The sequence below is a fragment of the Lytechinus variegatus genome, chromosome 16 (genome assembly GCF_018143015.1).
Source record: "Lytechinus variegatus isolate NC3 chromosome 16, Lvar_3.0, whole genome shotgun sequence".
In the NCBI taxonomy this organism is placed as follows: Eukaryota; Metazoa; Echinodermata; class Echinoidea; order Temnopleuroida; family Toxopneustidae; genus Lytechinus; species Lytechinus variegatus.
Window position 1 is genome coordinate 20,911,632 of NC_054755.1, and position 18,536 is coordinate 20,930,167.

An 18,536-nucleotide genomic window follows, 5' to 3' on the forward strand; every position below is an offset into this window, starting at 1 on the left:
GTTACTAAAATAGTACCTTTTATATCCTACATGTACATGAATTAAATCCTGTGTGCAGATTGGTTTAAATAGCATCATGTAATCAAACATTTTCTCACTATTTTGCGACGATGTTGAAAATGAAACGCCCACTGAAAAAAATTTACTATTCCATGACGTCAATGATGGAATAGTTCACTACGTGCATTCCATCATTACCGTCACAGATCACGAGGGCGCAGCAACTAGTCCGCGTTCTGCGCGCCGTGTGTGTGGGCTCAGGAAAAGTAGGTCAATCAGCACAGCGGGTTATCTATATTTGGTTTAGATTAAAAATGGATGAATTATGAGTTCAAGAACTAGAATATCAAGATCTATTGCTCCAACTTACTAAAGTGGGACATAAAACAAATATATGGCCTTTGTTTGGAAAGCATAGAGGGAATTATTACAGCCTGGTATATTTGTGTAATATGCCACGGGACACAGATGCAACATGCTCAGCTGTGTCAGAACCCAATCATAATCAAGGTTACCATGATAGTCACAATTATGACAAACTGCACCATAGTTGCAAGTATTTAAAAAACAGGACGCCTGTACGACAAATTTCAACTGATATATACCGGTATACAAGTACACACTGAAATAATCAGTTTTAACTCATTCTTGCTAGGTTATATATATCGAGTGCTGTCGATCCTTAATTTAATACACATTGTCATATACAAAACATTCCTTTTAGAGTAAGAAAATTCAAGCAATCATCGCTCAATATTTTGTTGATGATGTTCAACTGATCCACAAAATCAGCAGTTTGTAGTAAGACCATGTAGGGCTCCGCAACACAAAGGTTTTCGATGAATCGCTAATTTGAAAGACCAATTCTGATTGGTAACAGGTCAGTCTTTTGAACAAAATGCGCATGCAACAATGATCTTGATTGGCCATTGCCATTTAGCGATTAATCGCAAACCTTTGTGTTACGGAGCCCAGAAGGGGCTGAAACCGCAGAACCCAATATGTAATATGGAGAAGCAAAAAAATTGTTAATTCCTTTGGAATATCTTGGTAATCACTACAAAAAAAGAGAGAATTACTGTCAAACCCACCTGTTGAGGCCATCCATTGGAAACAGAAAAAGTGGCCTGTATAAACAGGTGTCCTTTATAGACGGGTTCTTCTTTAACACATTCCTTTCAATTGGTAGACAATTTTGGTGGCTACTAAAGGCGGGTTTTTAAGATAGACAGGTGGTTGCTAAGACACGTTAACTGTTATCAGAAAAGGGAGGCACGATACCAGTTAAAAAATAAAGGGGGACACATTCCATTTGCTCCGACACCTCCCACACTCCCTGTATCTGCTCTTGATTTCACTATCATGTTGGGGGAAACCATATTTTCAACGGATGGAAAAGTAAAATGACAAAATTGAATCAGAATTCTAGCCTTGGCACAAAACGATCTGCATACCTGCCGGCCTTAATAGCCAAGAAATATGAACAGATTACTAAGAAAGTCCTGGAAAAGGAACATTTTCTACATTTCACAGAAATACATGTACATATTGAAACACACAGGTTGAAATGGCTATTTTCTCTTCACCAAAATAGGTATGTTCCTATTTCACAGGAACACTTGACAGGTATGAATCTGAACAAAAAAAGTTCAATTCCTGAAAATCAATTGTATTTTGCAAATGGGAATTTCCATATAACTTTCAACCTTTTTAAAGGAGGAGCGATAGCTCAGTCGGTAGAGCGGGGGATTCGTATCCCGGTGACCCGGGTTCGATTCCCACTTGGTGCGCTATTGCCCTTTGGTAAGGCATTAATCCTCAGTACCAGGTCCTTCGGAGAGGACCTTAAGCCGTCGGTCCTCTGCTTGCTTACAAGCATTCATTCTTTCTTAGCAATCGGGTAAAAATCACCACCAAAGGTCCGACCCCCATAATTTTTTTCTCAATTCTTTCTTCACTCCATGAACTGCTCAATCCACGATAATTTGAGAGCATTACAACCTTTCATATGACCTGGAAAACAGAGACACTTCAGAAAAGTCTCACATGTACATGTGTTGTGGCTCAGTGGATAATGGTAATGATTCACAAAATAATGAATCATTTCACTTTACCTGATCAGCACGTGTTACAAAGTTGGATACTATACAAAATTTAGACTCCCCACATAACATACAAATGAATTCCCTTTTCAGTCCTCAGATTGAAGTTATATTGCAAGTTTTTAGCTCAAAATAAAAATGATCCACATAACTCTTTGCTATCAGCCAATATATGACCAACATGGTAATCGCATGTTTCCATTTTTCACTTCCCAGTCTATTGTACATAGTTTTCCACAAAGAAATAATAATATAGGGTATTTATATTGCGCACATATCCACCTTGTTAGGTGCTCAGGGTGCTCCTATACATATTACCTGGCTAAGCTAGGCATTCAGAGCGCACACAGCTTCTTGAGGAATTACTTCCTACCCATTTACCTCAACTGGGTTGAGTGCAGCACATTGTGGATCAGTTTCTTGCTGAGGGAAATTACGCCATGGCTGGGATTCGAACCCACAACCCTCTGTTTCAAAGTCCCGAGACTAATCCACTGGGCCACTACGCTCCACACGCTCCAAATGTTTGAAGGTTTCTATTTCATTTTCCCGTTTAAGAGGATGGTAATATTATCCAACTTGGCTATATCATCTTAAAGGTCCTATGACACCAATTCCATCTTATTCTAGATACATATCTATTATTAGGTAGCTTTACTTGAAAAATACAAATTTGCCATTGGTTCCTGTGTACGGGGAACCGGTGTTGAGTTATTCCATGGAAATGAACTTCAACGGGAACGCCCACTAAAATTTTCGAAAGTGTCCGACCGATCGACCTGTCAATCATTGTGACGTCATCGAAGGAAGGCTTTCCCAGCTGTGCAGCCGGACCCCTAGTTATTGTACACGTTCCTTGTGTAGTTGCTGTTTCGACCAAGCAAGCTCATCCTTAACAGATTTTTTTAGATTTTTATGAGGTTTTGATCATGGCTGCAGCATCGTCATCAGGTGTGTCTGATTCTTCAGACTTTGAAGATTCAGGTTCTGAACATTATTCCAGCAATTCAATTTATTTACTTTGGATCCACACGTGCAACCACAATAGGCACTTCACGCTCCAAACGTCAACAACACTGAGCAGCTTCCTTCCCTGACGTAATAATTGTCACATGATATATACAAAACCAAATCTGGCCGAATTTTTGTGGGCGGGGCGAATTTGGCTCAATTTTCAATATAAAACTGCCTTAGAACCTGATGTGGGATGCTTTTTCGGGTAAAATTTTGATGGAATCGTAATTAGTAACCACTAAGCTAACGAATAAGTCAGCATCTTTGCTGTATTTCATAGGACCTTTAAATATTTTTCTTTCCACACCAGTCTAAATTTGCCAATTTGCTGGCTGAGAATGATAGTGGTCTATTTTTTAATTTGAGTCCGTGTTCGCTATTTTCCATCAAGAAAATGCTAGGCGTCCATCTCGTTATCCTTTTCTAAGGATAATAAAAGTAACCTACTTGGTGAGAACATCTTAAAATATTTTTTTTTCCTTCACTAGTCCCACACTGCCAATTTGAAGGCTGAGAATGATAGCGATCTATTCATCAGTTCGAGTCCGTGTTCACAGTTCGTCATCAAGAAAATGCTAGGAGGTGTCCATTTCATTATCCTGTGACTTGTAATGCCGATACTCTGGTTTGAGCTCCCACATGTACTTGTGTGGCTGCCGCTGGTGGTAGATGCCGATCTCTTGCAAGACCTCCTTCAGGAATGGCTGCAACAAATCAAGCCACAACAAGAAATAATAATAATAAGAAGAAACTACAGTAAACTCGCCTGTTTCTGTTTGTGGTAACTCCCGTAGGAACTCGGCCGGACAGCATTTTTGCTGGTAAACGCCAAGCTGGTAATAACCAATTACATTGGAAACATTTTACGTCTAGGTTTATCAGTCATAGTGGCTGACGTAACAGACGACAGATATCACTCTTGGGCCTTTTTATCAAAGTGGAGACAATGGCATAGTTGGGATTCGAACTCACAACCTTGCGATTATGAGTCAAATGCTCTAACCACTGGACCACATGACCTGTTATGAAAGTAGTCAACTTCCAAAAGTCTAAAAATATGTTCCATAACTCATCTAAATCAATTATTTACAAAGTCAAACAGATTTTTGTGGTCCCAAAAGATTAAAATTATGCAAAGTTATCCGTAGATGGATTCTCAAATACACACAGTGGAATTTATGCTAACACCATTGCAAGATCTAAAAGACATTGCATTTTCAAAACCGTACATAATCCCATGTGGTAAATCCCTAAAGAAATCATGAAACAATTATAGCAGGCGAGACATAATAACTTTAAAAAACGCTGTTAGTCTTTGATTATTATTATTTCCTACATTAAACAAATAATTATTTGTGTCTCTGAACTATGAGCCATGGATTCAAATCCCACCGCAATACTTGCGTCTTTTGGAAAGGCACTTATGTACATTTGCCACTCTCCACCCAGGTGGGTAGCCGGTAGGAAGGAAATTCTTGAATACTTGAGGCCCTGATCTAGGTAGCTGTGCTACAGTCAGGGAAGTAGTAAGCAGTACTTAGAGAAACATTGTATTAGACGTTAAATAAATATAAATTATCATTTAATATCTCTATATTTTACTTTTATTGAACCTTCTTCCCGTGGATTTTCCCTTTAAATGTTTTCAATTCTTTACTCACCACAGGTTGTTGTGTTATCCTAGATAAATCCTTTAGCTGGTAGAACTGGTGATTCTCAAACGCAGAGAACAAGATGTCCATCAACTTCTCCTTCTCCAGACGGGGCTTCTTCCCTTCTTCCTTCTTCTTTTTCTCATACTCAGCCTGAAAAAGGAAGAGGAAAGGGTTTAAAAGGTTGAATTAACTTCAATGAAAGAACTAAAAATCAAAATCAAAAGATGTTTTTTCTACCACAGAAATCTTGGCAGTGTCTGCACGAATTCATTTTTTTCTTGTTTGGTGTATTTTTTTTTAACTCTATACATAGGGCCTACTGTATATGAGCAATTTTAATACAACAAATTTACAAAGTTCAGGAATTTGTAAAAGATCTTTCTAATGTTAACAAATGTCATAAGTTTCTGGATATCAGACCCTACATTCTCTATATACCTTCATTCTCAGTGAAATTATGACAATATGTACATGCCATGCTTCTAGTATTCATTTGATTCTCTCAATAAAAAAAAATCAATTATAAATGTGTAAGGATTAAATTGCAAGATAATTAATATATACTTACAAGGTTTTTATGTCTAGCAATAGGCTTGTATGCATTGACATGCCTAACTTTGATTTGTTGTGTGACCTTGGTGGGCTTGTGTGCCAGCTCTATTTGCTTCCTGTAAGGTCATTTCATTCAAGAAAAGAACAAAAGATAAGTAAGAATACATCGAATGGGAACAATTCAATATTATTGAAACAATTCAATATCGAGTAATTGAAAATATTTTAGTAAAGGTATAACAGAATTCAACCAAATAATAAATTCAATAAAGAAGTTTATGGAAGAGAACTATTAGCCATACACTGCATGGATGAAAATTAAAGTAGCACTGAATATATGCTTGAATTATATTTTTCCTCTCTTATCTATAATGAAGGAATACAGGAATAAATATAAAACACAATCAAACAAAGGGAAACGGAATCTAACATGAAGAAATTACATGAAAGATTTCCTGAGCTTTAATTGGTTATCAGATAGGACGGTAGATAAAGGCTTTTGTACCAGTATTTGAACAGACCTGCCAACATTTGAAAAAGGAAAAAAGGAGTCCACGAATCGCGCAGAAAGCCGAACTCCCAACGGCGGGGGTCAAGGGGCCCGCTTAGGGCCCCTTGTGGGGTCCAGGCCTCCAGGGGCAAGGCCCCGGCGAGGGTGCAAGGGGGCGGAGCCCCCTTGAAGCTGGAGGACATTTAGGAAATTTCACCTTAAAAACAAGCCTTCTGGAGCCCTTCTTGAGCTTTTTATGCCTTGTCCTTTCTCTGGAGCCTTTCTTGAAGCTGGAGGACATTTAGGAAATTTCACCTTGAAAAAAACAAGCCTTCTGGAGCCCTTCTTGAGCTTTTTATGCCTTGTCCTTTCTCTGGAGCCTTTCATAAGTGGCTTTTTTGGCACCATGTATTACCTCTCTTAAGTACAAGTATGGCATAGTTTCTTTCTACTCTCCATAGCCAATTTATGTACCATCAGAGAACTTAATGTTCTTGTGCTCAGGCTTGCTCTCTGTTTAGTTTTGTTCTTTACCACGATGGAAAATACTCTTTCACGGTCACTGTTGCTATGAAAAATTAGCAGAACTGCTTTCATTGTTTTGTCTAGGATTAGGAGGGAGTCTCTGTGTGCCTTTAACAGACTAAAAAAAATACAGCAGGGGTCTAAAAGTTTGCAAGAATCGGCACTGAAACGGCAGACTTGTAAAATCCAAAGCATTTAGCTCACTAAGCACAAAGCACATATAAAAATATCAGGACGAAATGTTAGTTTAAAATGTTACCGTTTCTAAACCCTCAGCTGGCGAAACAATCCATTTCCCACACGGTATTCCAGAACGGTAGTAGTATAGTAGCGGAGGCACGCAAGCGCTGCGCTGCATCGTATGCATAGAGTTACATTCGCACTACACGCGCTATGAATCCTCGCGATCGCGGGCGAACTGTCCAATGTCAATACACACGATCGCTGTCGGATAAATAGCGCGCTGGCCGTGGCTTGTTGCGCTTCGTATATGCACACACGGAGCACAGGCCCATCACGCGTTCTTATCCATTGAACTCTGAACTCCACGTACACGCGCGTAGTGCATGCGTTTAATTAACGTTACGCACGGTATATAGGTACGATCCGACCATAGAGTTAAATACGTAAACTCTATGGATCCGACACACTTGCGTACGTACGTAAATGTAGCATTGAGAGGACTCAGAGAGAGGGAGAGAGAAAGAGAGCCGTAGGCAGACGGAAAGTGCGTCATTTCCCAAAGAAAAAAGAAAATCATCTGAAATACAAAGAAAACGGAGTTCTCCGCTTTTGGGCCGCTATAAATTCTGAAAAACGGAGAAACTCCGGAAAACCCGGAGAAGTTGGCAGGCCTGCTTGAATAGGAAAATCACTAAAATAAGTAGTTTAATTACTATTGGAACATCAAAGACAACATTGAAAATTCAATTTAAAATATTTTTGCTACTTGTATATAAATAACACCATTGGTCTACCAATAATAATTTACAGTTCTATCCCTCTCCTCATGCCACACTTTCTTCTTTATTGACTCTAAATAAGCCACTTATAATGGCAACCTTTTACATTAAGGGGGTGAATCAGCCTTAGCCCCTCAATTAAGTTAATTTTGATTTATTTAAATGTATTTATCAATTTTTCATTTTTTACATTGATTTATTTTTTTTGGGGGGTGGGGGTGGAATGGTGAATGAAAATTCCAATAATAGTAAAATCCATTTATTGACCTTCTGTCTATAGAATACAAGTTCTGTTTTCCTTTAATGAATTTCCCCCGTTGAAACGTACAATACAGGAACTTGTCCATAAAGACCGCTTTTCAATTTCATTCCTACTTAACTGGTTTCGATTCACTGATTTCACTGTATTCAAACTGGGTACATATCAAAATTCACTGATGCTAATTCAAACTTGAAAGGGTTAAACAGAAACATACCTTTTCATCATCATGTATGAATCACTTCCGACTGGTCTGCATTCTAATCTCTCAACAACCTTTCCTTCCACAGATAATTTATCTACCAATAAAAAAAACAAAAGAAAAGATACATGTGAGAATTGGGTGAGCGGCTCCACTGAAAATCCAGCGCTATGCATGTCTTCATGAATATTCAATGAGCAAATTGAGAATGTCCCATCCCCACTTGTTCTTTTGTATTTTATTATATGAAATGATGTTTATTAAATTTTTGTCCTCCAAGAATTAAAAAAATTGGACTGACAACTGATTGAATGCATTAGATATTTGTAGATGCAACTTTTTTCATTATAATGAAGACATATCATACACATTTGTATGAAAATACAAAATACATGTAACTATGATTTCACATGACATAATAACATAGGAAAAATGAATGTGGGGGCATGTCATCATCAGCCTAGCTAATAAATATTCATAATGATGTGCATATTGAAATATTTTCACAAAATATTGCTACATTTGACAATTTAGTAACTTTACTATCTGTAATCAGATTTTGATGAAATTTTCAGCATTTTTCTCATCATCATCACCATCATCTGCTAAAATCTTCAAAGGGCTCTGTAGCCTATCTCAAAGATGAAATTAGACTTGGATGCACGTTATGAGGAGGAGAGAGGGAGATTTTCAATTAATTTTACTCTATTTTATGATTATTTTCAGCCCTTAGTACCCTCGCAAGATCACAAGGCTTCATTCTCATGAAACCTGCCCCCTTGAGAACCCACCTGTAGCCCCTTGTGAGTAGACCATCATTGTCCCAGGGAGGGCGCTCATCACCTGCATCTTGTGTTCCGCCGGTATATCGGGGTCATCCGGGGTTAGTTTGGTTTTCGCTACCGATTCATCCATGACCAGTGATATATCGGGCTTACCAAACTTCCTGTTGGGACAACAAAGAGGCTTTTAATAGGAGGCGTTGCAAGAAACTTAAGATCAATTTCATTTTGATTACAAGTCACTGCCTCGCTGGCCAGTAATAAAATCAATCACTATTCTTACAATTACGTGCAAATTCATTAGTCTGTTTCTACCAGATTGACTCTAGTTGAAAATTAATAAATCTGCATCAATTAAAATTGAGGGGGGTAAAGGATAGTTACAGCCTCTTTCAAAAGATTTTATAAATAATCATGTACCATCCTTTAATGAGGGCCTCATTTTCCTAGTCACCATGAATTGAAATATAAAAGTAAAAACTTTTCAGATTCTCCGGAAAATTGAAGGACTGCTGTTGCTGACTTATAATTTGCTAAATATTACTATAAAAAAGTTCAAATTTTAATAAAACCTGTTTGAACCTGGTATCCAAGAAAGTTTCTGTTTATGGTAACTCCTGTAAGAACTCGACAGGACAGCATTTTGCTGGTAAACGTCAAACTGGTATATATAACCAATTACCTGGGAAACATTTTTACGTCTAGGTTAATAAGTCATAATGGCTGACGTTATAGACGACAGATATTACTCTCGGGCCTTTTTATCAAAGTGGTGACAATGCGGGAGTGGGGATTCGCTCTAACCACTGGACCACACGACCCGTCTGTTACAAAGTTATTTGCAGTACAAACATTTTGAAGGAAATGAGGCAGATGTGTATGATTTTAATGAAGAAATGGAGAGCACTTCTTACTTCCCGACTCGTATCTTTCCAATGTGTCCATTCTTCTCAGATTTTTCCCACCGCTGTGCAACATATTTTGGAACCTGCAATCAAAACAGACATGATCTTGTAATAGATATCTGCACAGGGTTTGGAAATTAGTTGATTAATCAGATAAAGAAACTTTCCAACTGATTAAACAAAAACGATTAATCAAGTACATTTATTCATTTATGGATTTTCATTGCGAAAATGAATTTTAATCACTAAACTACTATCGGAACTTCAGCAAAGACAATGATAGACCACCGTCCGAGAGTTTGGACAACATCAACTTGATCAAGATAAAATCAAGATGAAATAAAGCTGCTCTTGAGTCCTGTTGTAGCCAGGACTCAGGGGCCCTTTTCTCAACACATGGACAAGTTAGTCATATCTTTATCCACCAACCACGGAGTTAGTTCCAATCTTACTAAACCTGTTTCTCTAAAGGCTTCCTAACTAGAATACCTTGATATCGATACTATCGGTAAAAAGAGCAGACGAGACGTAGCCCTAGTCACAAAATAGCATAATTTTCAAAAATATAAATTATGACAAAAATTGCAAATATTGTGATGAATTGGGAAATACATCTTTTCACCGTAATATGAAGACTGGAGCAATCAATTGCTGAGAAAATGAAATTATGAATAATTCATTTCATGACTAAATAATCACATATGGACGTTGAGATGGGTACCCCCGGGATATTCAATTTTAATAGTTTACGAAAGTAAACCATAACGGTTTTCTTTATAAAATTATGATAATTATACGGTATTTTATGATTCCAAACATCATCAAAATATAGTTTAACATAAACTTTTTAAATATTTGATACCGAAACATACGATTTGACGAATTCTATCCATAAATTAGAGATATACTTTATCCAAATGGTAATAGGGGTCTGAAAACGCTGAATACGAGCGCAGTTATGGATGGTCTGACGTGGTAGAATCTTTATCGATTAAATTATTTTACTATTTCAAAATGAGTGGTTTTGTGGTGTTTTACCAACAGTTTTTATAGTTTCTTTGCATTACAATTATCATTGAATGCATTATCCCACTTGTTTTGTGATGTAATTTCAACCTCTATGATTGATTACGTAAGATTAAAATTTTCGAATTTCTAGGCACTTTTGCACGTCATAGTCTACCCATGTGTAGACAGGAATAACCGTCGTTTCTGGGGATTTATTCAACAATTTCTGACATTTTACTGTAATCAGGAATAACCGTCGTTTCTGGGGATTTATTCAACAATTTCTGACATTTTACTGTAATCAGGAATAACCATCGTTTCTGGGGATTTATTCAACAATTTCTGACATTTTACTGTAATCAGGAATAACCGTCGTTTCTGGGGATTTATTCAACAATTTCTGACATTTTACTGTAATCAGGAATAACCGTCGTTTCTGGGGATTTATTCAACAATTTCTGACATTTTACTGTAATCAGGAATAACCGTCGTTTCTGGGGATTTATTCAACAATTTCTGACATTTTACTGTAATCAGGAATAACCGTCGTTTCTGGGGATTTATTCAACAATTTCTGACATTTTACTGTAATCAGGAATAACCATCGTTTCTGTGGATTTATTCAACAATTTCTGACATTTTACTGTAATCAGGAATAACCGTCGTTTCTGGGGATTTATTCAACAATTTCTGACATTTTACTGTAATCAGGAATAACCGTCATTTCTGGGGATTTATTCAACAATTTCTGACATTTTACTGTAATCAGGAATAACCGTCGTTTCTGGGGATTTATTCAACAATTTCTGACATTTTACTGTAATCAGGAATAACCATCGTTTCTGGGGATTTATTCAACAATTTCTGACATTTTACTGTAATCAGGAATAACCATCGTTTCTGGGGATTTATTCAACAATTTCTGACATTTTACTGTAATCAGGAATAACCATCGTTTCTGGGGATTTATTCAACAATTTCTGACATTTTACTGTAATCAGGAATAACCATCGTTTCTGTGGATTTATTCAACAATTTCTGACATTTTACTGTAATCAGGAATAACCGTCGTTTCTGGGGATTTATTCAACAATTTCTGACATTTTACTGTAATCAGGAATAACCATCGTTTCTGGGGATTTATTCAACAATTTCTGACATTTTACTGTAATCAGGAATAACCGTCGTTTCTGGGGATTTATTCAACAATTTCTGACATTTTACTGTAATCAGGAATAACCATCGTTTCTGGGGATTTATTCAACAATTTCTGACATTTTACTGTAATCAGGAATAACCGTCGTTTCTGGGGATTTATTCAACAATTTCTGACATTTTACTGTAATCAGGAATAACCATCGTTTCTGGGGATTTATTCAACAATTTCTGACATTTTACTGTAATCAGGAATAACCGTCGTTTCTGGGGATTTATTCAACAATTTCTGACATTTTACTGTAATCAGGAATAACCATCGTTTCTGGGGATTTATTCAACAATTTCTGACATTTTACTGTAATCAGGAATAACCGTCGTTTCTGGGGATTTATTCAACAATTTCTGACATTTTACTGTAATCAGGAATAACCATCGTTTCTGGGGATTTATTCAACAATTTCTGACATTTTACTGTAATCAGGAATAACCATCGTTTCTGGGGATTTATTCAACAATTTGTGACATTTTACTGTAATCAGGAATAACCGTCGTTTCTGGGGATTTATTCAACAATTTCTGACATTTTACTGTAATCAGGAATAACCGTCGTTTCTGGGGATTTATTCAACAATTTCTGACATTTTACTGTAATCAGGAATAACCATCGTTTCTGGGGATTTATTCAACAATTTCTGACATTTTACTGTAATCAGGAATAACCGTCGTTTCTGGGGATTTATTCAACAATTTCTGACATTTTACTGTAATCAGGAATAACCATCGTTTCTGGGGATTTATTCAACAATTTCTGACATTTTACTGTAATCAGGAATAACCATCGTTTCTGGGGATTTATTCAACAATTTCTGACATTTTACTGTAATCAGGAATAACCATCGTTTCTGGGGATTTATTCAACAATTTCTGACATTTTACTGTAATCAGGAATAACCATCGTTTCTGGGGATTTATTCAACAATTTCTGACATTTTACTGTAATCAGGAATAACCGTCGTTTCTGGGGATTTATTCAACAATTTCTGACAGTTTACTGTAATCAGGAATAACCATCGTTTCTGGGGATTTATTCAACAATTGCTGACATTTTACTGTAATCAGGAATAACCATCGTTTCTGGGGATTTATTCAACAATTTCTGACATTTTACTGTAATCAGGAATAACCGTCGTTTCTGGGGATTTATTCAACAATTTCTGACATTTTACTGTAATCAGGAATAACCGTCGTTTCTGGGGATTTATTCAACAATTTCTGACATTTTACTGTAATCAGGAATAACCGTCGTTTCTGGGGATTTATTCAACAATTTCTGACATTTTACTGTAATCAGGAATAACCGTCGTTTCTGGGGATTTATTCAACAATTTCTGACATTTTACTGTAATCAGGAATAACCATCGTTTCTGTGGATTTATTCAACAATTTCTGACATTTTACTGTAATGAGGAATAACCGTCGTTTCTGGGGATTTATTCAACAATTTCTGACATTTTACTGTAATCAGGAATAACCGTCGTTTCTGGGGATTTATTCAACAATTTCTGACATTTTACTGTAATCAGGAATAACCATCGTTTCTGGGGATTTATTCAACAATTTCTGACATTTTACTGTAATCAGGAATAACCATCGTTTCTGGGGATTTATTCAACAATTTCTGACATTTTACTGTAATCAGGAATAACCATCGTTTCTGGGGATTTATTCAACAATTTCTGACATTTTACTGTAATCAGGAATAACCATCGTTTCTGGGGATTTATTCAACAATTTCTGACATTTTACTGTAATCAGGAATAACCATCGTTTCTGGGGATTTATTCAACAATTTCTGACATTTTACTGTAATCAGGAATAACCGTCGTTTCTGGGGATTTATTCAACAATTTCTGACATTTTACTGTAATCAGGAATAACCATCGTTTCTGGGGATTTATTCAACAATTTCTGACATTTTACTGTAATCAGGAATAACCGTCGTTTCTGGGGATTTATTCAACAATTTCTGACATTTTACTGTAATCAGGAATAACCATCGTTTCTGGGGATTTATTCAACAATTTCTGACATTTTACTGTAATCAGGAATAACCGTCGTTTCTGGGGATTTATTCAACAATTTCTGACATTTTACTGTAATCAGGAATAACCATCGTTTCTGGGGATTTATTCAACAATTTCTGACATTTTACTGTAATCAGGAATAACCGTCGTTTCTGGGGATTTATTCAACAATTTCTGACATTTTACTGTAATCAGGAATAACCATCGTTTCTGGGGATTTATTCAACAATTTCTGACATTTTACTGTAATCAGGAATAACCATCGTTTCTGGGGATTTATTCAACAATTTCTGACATTTTACTGTAATCAGGAATAACCATCGTTTCTGGGGATTTATTCAACAATTTCTGACATTTTACTGTAATCAGGAATAACCATCGTTTCTGGGGATTTATTCAACAATTTCTGACATTTTACTGTAATCAGGAATAACCGTCGTTTCTGGGGATTTATTCAACAATTTCTGACATTTTACTGTAATCAGGAATAACCGTCGTTTCTGGGGATTTATTCAACAATTTCTGACATTTTACTGTAATCAGGAATAACCGTCGTTTCTGGGGATTTATTCAACAATTTCTGACATTTTACTGTAATCAGGAATAACCGTCGTTTCTGGGGATTTATTCAACAATTTCTGACATTTTACTGTAATCAGGAATAACCGTCGTTTCTGGGGATTTATTCAACAATTTCTGACATTTTACTGTAATCAGGAATAACCATCGTTTCTGGGGATTTATTCAACAATTTCTGACATTTTACTGTAATCAGGAATAACCATCGTTTCTGGGGATTTATTCAACAATTTCTGACATTTTACTGTAATCAGGAATAACCATCGTTTCTGGGGATTTATTCAACAATTTCTGACATTTTACTGTAATCAGGAATAACCGTCGTTTCTGGGGATTTATTCAACAATTTCTGACATTTTACTGTAATCAGGAATAACCGTCGTTTCTGGGGATTTATTCAACAATTTCTGACAGTTTACTGTAATCAGGAATAACCATCGTTTCTGGGGATTTATTCAACAATTGCTGACATTTTACTGTAATCAGGAATAACCATCGTTTCTGGGGATTTATTCAACAATTTCTGACATTTTACTGTAATCAGGAATAACCGTCGTTTCTGGGGATTTATTCAACAATTTCTGACATTTTACTGTAATCAGGAATAACCATCGTTTCTGGGGATTTATTCAACAATTTCTGACATTTTACTGTAATCAGGAATAACCATCGTTTCTGGGGATTTATTCAACAATTTCTGACATTTTACTGTAATCAGGAATAACCATCGTTTCTGGGGATTTATTCAACAATTTCTGACATTTTACTGTAATCAGGAATAACCATCGTTTCTGGGGATTTATTCAACAATTGCTGACATTTTACTGTAATCAGGAATGACCATCGTTTCTGGGGATTTATTCAACAATTTCTGACATTTTACTGTAATCAGGAATAACCGTCGTTTCTGGGGATTTATTCAACAATTTCTGACATTTTACTGTAATCAGGAATAACCATCGTTTCTGGGGATTTATTCAACAATTTCTGACATTTTACTGTAATCAGGAATAACCATCGTTTCTGGGGATTTATTCAACAATTTCTGACATTTTACTGTAATCAGGAATAACCATCGTTTCTGGGGATTTATTCAACAATTTCTGACATTTTACTGTAATCAGGAATAACCATCGTTTCTGGGGATTTATTCAACAATTTCTGACATTTTACTGTAATCCCCATTCACTGACGGTAAAGTGTCCGTGTGGGTTCCCATTTGTTATAACACCCACACTTTTGTCCAACCAGAGTCCAAAATTTGAGGTTCTATAACACATCGAGGTTACAATCTAAGGATATTTTAAATACAAATTCAAAATAGTTAATTATTCTATTTTAACATTCTTTAAACGATATAGATGAAAATGCATGAAAATTATACTTTACCGATGTTTAGTTGGGTACGACACAGGAAAACAGGTCAAAATGGCAGCCAAACTATGAAATATTTACAAACGAACGGAGAGGGCGTCAACAATGTACGAATGTGATATCGATATTGCATTCCACCAGCACACCTACAAGGCAATAATACGATACGATACACTCACGAAGACAAACGATAATAGTTATAATCGCGATATATCGAGACATTAACGATAATGACGTCATTCAAGATGGCAACTTGCAAGATAAACCGTCAGGTCAGGAGAAAATGGCTTAGATGACAGATTTCTCAATCATCCAGTGGATTTTTTTTTCAATAAATCCGGTCCAAGGTATGCAATTACTTAAATTATTTGTATTTCCCTGAATGTATATCATTAAATTTCGCTCAAAACAGTTTTAAATCGCGATCTATAAAACGCTAGTTCACTATACGTTGTCTGTAGCCACGGACCCCCAACCACTTCAGTCTATGTATGGTGAGTGGAGCCAACGCAGTTCAGCGGAACTACCAAAATACAGAGACTGAAGCTTTTGGTCTAACCCATGTGATGCCACTACGTCACTAAGAAAGAAGTTGTGACAGGTTCGGAGTTGTCATAAATATTTAGTGAGGTTGTTGTACCCGAACTTGGCAAAGAGGGCTTCGTGAAACGGTTAGCGGACAAGTAGCTCACTATCTCCGATTTAGTCAAGAAGTTAGACGGTGTTGAGAAACAGGCCCCAGGAGGCTCCTAAAGTTAGAGAGTAAAATCATTGTATGCTTACTCTCAACGGAGCCAGGAATTCCTTCCCATTCATCTCTGTGTACCGCCAAACAACTTGAAACTTTCTTCGCCCCTGAGATTTCTACTTTCCTTCTTAAAGATCTAGGCCCCCTAGCCCTAATTCATGTAAATGGGATACCTACAAGTCAACTTCATTTCCGACATTTCTAAACAAGAATTCATAAAAAACAAGAAAAATGTTATGAAAAGACAGGGAAAAACTTGCAACTGTGTTTAAGTCACCATTTTCATTTCATTGTCTTTTATATGAATTTGGTGACAGCACGCAAATCGGGCAATTTAATTCCTAGACAGGAATAACCGTCGTTTCTGGGGATTTATTCAACAATTTCTGACATTTTACTGTAATCCCCATTTACCGACGGTAAAGTGTCCGTGTGGGCTCCCATTCGTTATAACACCAGCACCTTTGTCCGACCAGAGTCCAAACTTTGGTGTAATATTTCACATCGAAGTTACAATCTAAGGATGTGAAAACTAATTATGCAAAATATTTGATTCTTATATTTTCAGATTATTTAAACGATATAGATGAAAATGCATGAAAATGATACTTTACCGATGTTTAGTTGAGTACGACCCAGGAAAACAGGTCGAAATGGCAGCCAAACTATGAAATATTTACAAACGAACGGAGAGGGCGTCAACAATGTACGAATGTGATATCGATATTGCATTCCACCAGCAAGGCAATAATACGATACGATACACTCACGAAGACAAACGATAATAGTTATAATCGCGATATATCGAGACATTAGCGATAATGACGTCATTCAAGATGGCAACTTGTAAGATAAACCGTCAGGTCAGGAGAAAATGGCTTAGATGACAGATTTCTCAATCATCCAGTGGATTTTTTTTTATATCTCCGGTCCAAGGTATGCAATTACTTAAATTGTTTGTATTTCCCTGATAATGTATGTCATAATTTTCACTCAAAAAACAGTTTTAAATCGCGATCTATAAAACGCTAGTTCACTATACGTTGTCTGTAGCCACGGACCCCGCAGCTTTTCAGTCTATGTATGGTGAGTGGAGCCAACGCAGTTCAGCGGAACAACCAAAATACAGAGACTGAAGCTTTTGGTCTATTTAATTCCGTGCTGTCGCCAAGCAAGCATGCCAAGCGAAAGACAATGAAATCAACTACAAGAGTTGAGTTGATGACTGCGCTGCGTCACTCAGGCGATTCCACTCAATGATAGTGGATAGGAAGAATGAGTTCCTGTATTGTTCAGTTCGCGCTCGATTGGATTGTAATTTGTAGCACTTGTATTGTTTGAACAAGATTACCAGCAGTACACTGTCACTGCAGTCCCACCAGTATCATTTTGTGACTTGTTTTGAGACACTGCCATTTTAAATTGACTCGATTATTTAGTTTTTTACCTTGACCAGCCAAATCGGTCGTGCAGAAGCAGTCAAGTCGAGCTCCATCTTGGACGTCATCGTGATGACCTTGGTAGTACGATAAAAGTAGAAAAGGACTTTGGTTTACAAGGCCTACAGCGACAGAATAGTAAATAAGCAAAATTATCCAACTCTTTCTCCAAGAAATAAATACATCGCTGCTACCTCGCCGCAGATGGCGCAATACAACAAATTGCAAGGCCCAGATTGGCGTGGGTAACGACGCAGAGCCGTATGAGAAAGACGCGGCGCGTCAAATATTCGTCATGGGTCATGTCGTGGGTCATATTACAGATTTGCCGAAATAAAAAGTTGGTCTTCGAGCTGCCATCGATTTAATGAATTTAAATGTTTTTTTTTTCATAGACATGGATTGAAGGATGGGAGAAACTCTCTCTTATCAGTCCAACCCATTCATTTCCCATTGAGGAAGCATTAGTTTGGGGGTTTCGGTCTTCACTATCCATAAATTTTCAATCTTTCGTGTTCTCCCTTTTCCGTCCATCTCCCCCTCCTTCTTCTATTGAGTACACTCCATATTCCAGAGTATAGGGACTCGTTGTAATATATTGCCGATGTCGCAATCAAAAGAAAACCTTACAATGAGTGCATATGAAAAACAAAAATATGTTTTTAATCTGTAGGCCCATATCTATCTTTATTTCCTTC

The 18,536-nt window shown here is 36.8% G+C and overlaps 1 protein-coding gene across 1 annotated transcript; it reads right to left on the reverse strand.

Moving 5' to 3' along the window:
- Positions 1-2,863: 2,863 nt before the first annotated feature.
- On the reverse strand, positions 2,864-18,038 carry LOC121429950 (general transcription factor IIF subunit 2-like). Its single transcript, XM_041627212.1, has 7 exons — positions 17,847-18,038; positions 9,458-9,531; positions 8,553-8,707; positions 7,777-7,858; positions 5,340-5,439; positions 4,778-4,921; positions 2,864-3,820 (listed from the first exon to the last, which is right to left on the reverse strand). The coding sequence occupies exons 1-7, from the start codon at positions 17,904-17,906 to the stop codon at positions 3,692-3,694; spliced, it is 744 nt and encodes a 247-aa protein (XP_041483146.1). The 5' UTR covers positions 17,907-18,038; the 3' UTR covers positions 2,864-3,691.
- Positions 18,039-18,536: the final 498 nt, after the last annotated feature.